This window comes from Pygocentrus nattereri, chromosome 4 (genome assembly GCF_015220715.1).
Source record: "Pygocentrus nattereri isolate fPygNat1 chromosome 4, fPygNat1.pri, whole genome shotgun sequence".
NCBI classification, from domain to species: domain Eukaryota; kingdom Metazoa; phylum Chordata; class Actinopteri; order Characiformes; family Serrasalmidae; genus Pygocentrus; species Pygocentrus nattereri.
This window is the reverse complement of record NC_051214.1, coordinates 4,195,052-4,202,551: the sequence shown is the minus strand read 5'-3', so window position 1 is coordinate 4,202,551 and position 7,500 is coordinate 4,195,052. Positions and strand designations below refer to the sequence as shown.

Sequence of the window (7,500 nt, the reverse complement as noted above, 5' to 3'; positions counted from 1 at the left end):
ATTTTTGTGGTTTAGATTATGACGTAGGGTTATACTATAAACTCAAGCAAAATCTGACGGGCTTTATTATTGTGTCATATTTGCATTTGAAGCAATGAGGTTGGTTAAATCTCCCTGTGGGAAGATTGTGTGGTTTGTTGTTTGGACAAGTTGCAAAAAGTTGGAAACCCCTGGTCTGTAAGGATTACCCACATCATTTATTCAACCCCTTAAAACCAGGCTTATCACACACTAAGGCTTATCATTCAGCACCTACAGGGACTTCAGTGCAAACTGGCTGAGCTATTAGATTAAAGTAGCGTGTAATAAGACCTCAGGCCCGCCGGTGGGCCCTGGCCGTTTAAGACTTTGAAGGAGAATACGAGTGCAAATTTTCTTCATTATTAAATCATTCAGATGTAAACAAGAGGTTTGAGGTGACGTCATTCTGAAAAGAAACCTAGGTTTGTTCACATTGTTGGTGATGGGAACCAGATGTCTATAGAAACAACAAGGCAAAGATTTTGGCATAAAACACTAAAAGCCATTCATGGTGGAGAGACGTGCACGGCGTTGTAAAGCAAAGTAGCACGCAAAGAATGTTTTACCGCTATTTCACACATGTAGGTTCACACTGAGACCCCTGGTTCCTATCACCACCATTATAACGGCAGGCTCACCGGTGGTGCTGGATAGAAACACACACACACATTATCTAAGCCGCTAATCCTCCTGGGTCATGGGGGTGCTGGAGCATCTCCCAGTGGTCATTAGGCAGAAAGCAGGAAACACCCTGGACAGGCCATCAGTCCATCACAGATATAAACAGTCACACACACACACACACACACACACATACACACACCCAGGGGCAATTTAGCATCTCCAACTGGCCTGACTGCATGTCTTTGGACTGTGGGAGGAAACCCACACAGACATGGGGAGAACATGCAAACCCCACACAGAGAGGACCCTGGTTGCCCGACCGGGGAATCGAACCCAGGCCCTTCTTGTGTATGCTGTAACCATGGCAACCCCTGGTTCCCATCACCAAGACTGTAAAGACATCTGAGTTTGCCCACCGCTGAATTATCCAGAACAGAATGAATAGAATAGCTGTGCCCAAAGGTAAGAATTAGGACCACCCAAGGACACATACACAGGTACAACACATCATAAGACGTCTTAATGCCGCATTCATTCAAGAGGTGAACTGAGTGAGCACTATTGATTCCTTTATTTGTTCCTTTAACTAATCCGTACGGATTAAAATCATACAGGAGGTGACATTTCAATATAAACACTAAAGCTGTTAAATATTATTCCAAGCACAAGTGTGTCTACAGCAGAGGATGTGTGAAACATACGCCTCGAACATTCCATCGGCGCGTCCCGGACGCTGAGGAAACAGCGACACGGGCCTGCTGAAACCCCTCATTATGGAGACACGCTTGACGCATCACTTGCACACACACAACTCTCGCACATAAAAAGCTGTGGTTAGTAAGCATTTAATTACTGTCACTTAATTACAGAGTGCGTGTGAGCGTGACGCACACTTCACATTCTTCACTTTTCTTCAGAGACCGTGCTCTTTCTTCCTTTATTCAGAGGCTACACCAGCTCTAAGGGAAGGTCTTGAGGTGGGTGTGCATGTGTATAATGGCAAATAACGTTCCAAATCAACGAGGACGGAAGATCATGCCTCATTAAGATGCTCACTAAAGAGGCCGGCGGGAGGAAAGTGAACGCAAGAGCATTGGAATTTTAGAACTGGGTATGCCCAGCGAAACTGAAATAGCAGGTAATAACAGACAAACTCATAAAATACACTTAGTATAATTATTATTATATTAACTTTGTGGGCTGCTAACTTACTCAGTGTTCCCCATCACCTCCATCAACCATGACTTGCTTGGTGTCTGAAGTCGTCCTCCTTAGTTTTGCACTAGAAGGGAAGCCCATGAACAACAGTGAAGCATGATGGTGGTAGCATCATAATATGAATATGAGGCTGCCGTGCTGTAAACAGCGCTGCAGCATTACAGGCCACTAAAGGAAACGTGAATAAGGAGATAGACCAGCAGATATTAGCGCAGACGTAAACCTATCGTCCATGTATGGGGAGATCATGCATGATTCGACAAGACAATGACGCCAAACATAATGTCAAAATAACTCAAAGCTGGTTCTGAAAAAGGGAGCAGGTGCTCGCGTGGCGGGAATCTCACTGAAAGGTTGGTATGATATGGAGGATTTTTGAAGTTCATCAGAGGGACCCTTGAACAGAATGTCCCAAAACTGAACCACAATGTGGCAAAAAAGCTAATTACTCTTTACTGTCTTACTGTTTATGTCTTAAGCTATAATAGCCAGACAAATTTGCAACAAAAGTACTAATGATGCGGAAAAATGTGGGTCAAATTTGATCAGGTCAGGTGAGCGCACCCAATGTTATCAATTTTTTAAATTGCCTAACCAAACTATGATCAAAACCACTTATAATTACATTAATAATAATAAATAATACAAAGTAACAATAGGAGTAATGTGTAAACGTGGCAATCCAGCGCAAGAGCAGATGTATGTCTTCTACAAACGCACTCATATAAACAAATGCTGCAATGTTCAATGTTCCCTTTTTACATTGTGCTTTTCTTTTATGCTACTAACTCCGTCCCCAAAATAAACATTACATAAAACATCTTGTGCAGAGGTGTCTGAGTCCCTGCCATAATAATAATATTTATATGTATTTTCATGTTATTTTATGAAAATGATCACGCTACACCATGTGCCCAATCCTAGAGATCTACCACCCTGGAGAGTTCAGATCTAGCACATCTGACACCATTGTCCCTGAAGCCTTTCATCACCTGGATCAGGTTAGATTAGGTCTGGAGCTAAACTCTGCAGGGCGGTACGTCTCCAGGACCAGACGCATTATACAATCACCAGCTTAAAAAAGATGCCAGTCGTTATATTTTAAATGCTATAAATTTTGGTCAGTAGGGGGCGCAGTGCACTGCTTGAACTTGAACTCTGCCTACGAGTGCATCCATAGGCTTTCAAGTTGCTGAATGCTGTCATTTTATTGGTTTCCTACCAGACTATCTAGGGCATGCTTCATGTAAATGATGTGTGAATGAGATGCCGGTAGGCTGGCGCTTGATTTCACGCACTGAAGCTGATTCATCGTTTGCACGCGAATGTCATTCCTCATTAAAGGCTCTCTTTTTGGCACAACTTTGATAAATAAGGGCCACAAGGAGGTCTGAATACTTGTTTCCCCTACGCTGTATACTGGACACTGTAATTCTGAAGCCTGGACTTTGCATTTTCAGTATTTTGCGCTTTTGATCTAAAGCTAAAGAAGCAATATTCAGACACCAACCAAGCTTGGCTGGTCTACGCTTGAGGTAAGGAGGGGGTGCATACATCCATTCTTAATATTTTTTTCCAAATTATTTCTTTAAATTAATGAGCACCGCACACAGTGTATGAAACTAAACATTCAAGTATGAACAACAGAGTAGTAAAACGTTCACGTTGAAGAGACAGCGGCGATAATCGGCTTACAGTGTAAAGGAGCATGAGGGTCACCACACACATACACAATCAAGGCCAAAAGATGGAGGGAAGTACAAAGCTGTCACATTTTTGTGGTTTAAAAGAAACGAACAACAAACAAAGTTCATTCAAATCCAGCAGAATTATCATCTTTGTTCTATTTTCATTTAAAGGCACCTGCTGAACAACTCTAAACGACGAGGTCAACACCCCGAAAATAAAACATACAAATTCAAATAGTGCTCGATCTTAGATTAGTCACTTTTTAGTCATTTCTTTACTGACGAGGCGTAGAGGTTTGAGACAGTCCCCAGTATCTACAGTTTAGTCCCTGTAGACAGTCTGTGCTGAACTAGTGATATTTAAATATATAAAATCTCTCATTTTAAAACACAACACACTGATGCACCACTCACACAGACACTGATAACCTACTCTGATCCACACAGTCACATACACATGGGTGTTCAGTAGTTTGACGGGACAGCGTCCCTCAGCAGCTGAGCTTTGAGCGTTCAGGAGGAGCGTGATATGAGCTAAGGGCTACTCGTGCTAGTCAAACTGAATTGTCTACTAGTCGGCGCTGTGGGCGTCTGATTGAGTAATGAAATACAGTGACCTTCTGCAATAAACAATAGTCAACAAGTCTTTTTCTGCAGAACATGAAGCCCAGTGTGCTTTACTAGCCTGGACGAACTTCACAAGAACTTCACTAATTCCTCGGTCCTACTTGAGCTGGATTAGTTTTTCCGGGGACGCTACTGTAGGAGGTCTGTGATTTTAATCATGTATCAATCTGCAATGTGTGTAGTTCTTACAGCCTGACCGCTTGCGAAATAATGACTGACACACCACTTAGCCAATCAGAAGCTTCTTCCTCCGTCAAGCGAAGGGAAAACCCAACAAACTTGCAGTGAGAACGGCACTGGCAGTAAAGCGGTCAATTTTCTGAAAAGGTGTCACTGAGGAACATTCAGTAACTGATCGAAGCTGTTTTTGATACCATTTTATTCCCGTAGCTGTACAAACTCTGGATTCAACTCTACGGAAGACCAAACTCATAGCTTAGCATCAAAACTACTATGAGACAGACGTACGCAGGGCCGAGGGGAAGCGAAACTTCATCGGGGTTACTGAATTTGTTAGCAATCGATTTAATAAGATGTCAAACGGTAAGGAACATTATAGAAAATGTTAAGATCAGCCAATGACTGTAAAAAAACATGAACGTGATGTGGACAAAAAGTGAAGCCAAAATGTCTCTGACGCCCTCTGGTGGCTGGCTGCAGTACAACTTTTGCCCAAAACCTGCCCACTTCCATGAAAGCGGATGCAACTGGCACCAAATTATATCTTTTTTTTCCAGTGGTGTTGTGTCACTTCTACAAGCTTCAACGCCTCTGAAAGAGAAAGATACCCCAATATTTTTTTCTTTCACAATAAATCTGTTTTATAGAAGTTTCTTTGGTGATATTTAAAAGGGTGTGGTGAGGAGGTGATTGACAGCTATGGGTGCATTGATTGAGAGCTTTTTGAAGTGAAGCGACGTCTGATTGGACAGTCATCTCTTCTAACAGATCCTCAGTTGGAGGTTTTTCGCCGTCTTTGTGGTTGTAAGTGGCTCGTTTTCATCCCTGAGTTAGCTAGCTGCTAGCTAACATTAGCCAACCACATACTCGAAGTGGCACCAAAACAGCCTAACTAATGTTAATCAAATTATGGGATGTTGTCTGAAAGCAGCTAATACAAAACTGAATAATCATAATTGTTTGTCATATCTTCACAGCGTCATTTCTATAGCACCCCTGCACTACATGATCACATCATTCTGCCGGCTTAAAAAAGATGCCAGTCGTTATAAATTTAACGCTGTAAAGTTTGGTCAATAGGCCTCACAAGTCACTGAATGCTGTCATTTCATTGGGACCCTACCAAAACATCTGCCTGAATTAGGGTGTGCTCCATGTAAATGATGCATAAGTGAAGTCCCGGAATGCTGGCGCTTGATTTCACGCGCTTACTGCTCAAATCTCTCTGCAGAGTAGTTCATGTTATTAAAAGCGTTTGTTGAATTTGGGCCACTGTGTGTACATTGGAGAGGATTTATGCACTGGATGTTTATTAAATATGAAGAATACAGAACAGTCTGAATATACTTGTTTCCCCTACACTGTATATAGCAGTCATTTTGAAGCCCAAACAGAAGAAGCCACACTGTCCATGTTTTTTTACAGCCGTAAAAAGACGTTTGCTTTCCAAAACTTAGATGCTCACAATGTGATAAATCAGATTAAACAGGACTGTATAGCGCTCGCAGGTACTACTCAGCATCTAACATCACTTAGACCAGTTCCAGCATCAGCTCAAGCTTCAGCATTAGCTCATCTGAAGGGGTAGCTCACATCACTCAAAGCACCTCATTTATGCGCGTCACTAAACGAATCACCTGGTTTGATTAATGCAAACAAGCTTTCCAGAATCATTTGTTCTCTTTAAGTGCTTGTTTTGTTCATTTTTATAGGTGTATATCTTCAAGAAATGTCTGATTTCAAATGTTCTCCCTTATGTGTTTTTAAATCCTTTGTGCTGCTGAACTTCTTAGCACTGCAGATGCTGACAGCTGCCCTAAGCTTGACAGACGCAAAGACGAAGAGGAAGAAAAGAAAGTAGCAAAGTATTCCCCTAGTAGCGGCGAGCAAAGAGGGAAGAGCCCGGGCGCTGAGTCCCTCGTCCTTAGTGGACGTGGGGAAATGTGGCGTTTCACCCGGCTCAGGCCAGGGGTCTCAATCCTTGTGATCGAGGCTCAGCCCATGGATGGTGTGAGGCCAGTAAAAGCCCTCAGCCCCCCTTCTCTGAGTCATGTTGTTTGGGCACACAGCCCAAAATGAGGTGGGACTTTTCAGAATTTTGCAAACGGTCAGTTGGCTGAACCCCTGAGCTCCCTCAGTAATAACAGTGCTGTTCCAGTCCAGCTTACACTCACAGAATAATAAAACCTGCCCTGACCTGCCATGCAGCATGTTATGGTGTGCAACACGGATATGAATATCTGGACTCTGACCTTTAAATCCCAGAGGGATTTGGAGAAGTTATGCCGATCATTTATCCCAAACCAATCACCCAGTCAAATCAGGGCTTAAGACTACGTTGAATTGCAGCAAAATAACTTCGCCCTGCATCTCAAAACTAAGCATCCGCTGCTCGGTGCTTGTAGCAAGCTTTTCATTATGCTTTCATTTTAATCATTTTCACTGTTTCCTGAACACCTGGCCGACTATCAGAAATTAGTCGTGCAAGCCCTAGTGTGAACTCACATGATCATACACATTCGTATTCACACACACAATTGTGCTACTTCTGTCTGACACTACTGTTCCTTCTTCATTTGCGTATCGTCATGGGTATGTGCCTTCAAATCGGTTTGCAGCGTGTGTTCAAAGGCTCATATCTTGGGCCTCCAGCCCTTGATGAACTGCAGGATCTTCTTGACCTGCAGTTTGGTGAGGTTGAAGTCTTCAGACAGTATCTCTTCCGTGAGCTGCGTGAATATGGAGCCGTCGATCCGTTCTCTGCTGAACAGGCCGACCACGTCGTCCGACAGCCCGATGAACCGGAGGCTGGCGGACACCTCCTCCACCGAGAGCCAGCAGAGGTCCGCAGGCGGTCGCCACAAGGACACGGCCCCGCCCTCTGCCCCCCTTGCCGTGGCCAAACTGGAGGCGAGGTTCGGGGTCACAGCCTCCTCCTCCTCTGTGCTCTTTGTTGGTCGGGCCAGAGGACTTGGACTCGCCTCTGAGGTTTCCTGGTTGGCTGAAGGCTCCTTGTGGGCAGAGCTAGTGAGGTCAGGTATCAGAGTTGGGGAGCTCCGTCCAGGAACCAGCCAATCAGAGGAACTGTGGCGGTGTCCTGGATTAGCGAAAGGGTTTAGGGCACCAAATGGAGCAAAGCGGT

At 43.9% G+C, this 7,500-nt stretch overlaps 1 protein-coding gene across 1 annotated transcript in view; it reads right to left on the bottom strand.

The window, feature by feature from the left end:
- Positions 1-1,197: 1,197 nt before the first annotated feature.
- Positions 1,198-7,500, bottom strand: part of gareml (GRB2 associated, regulator of MAPK1-like) — a 44,860-nt gene continuing 38,557 nt past the window's right edge. The window contains exon 7 of the mRNA XM_017714725.2: positions 1,198-7,500. This exon is cut by the window's right edge and continues 257 nt beyond it. Within this exon, the coding sequence (XP_017570214.1) occupies positions 6,992-7,500 (509 nt within the window). The 3' untranslated portion in view covers positions 1,198-6,991.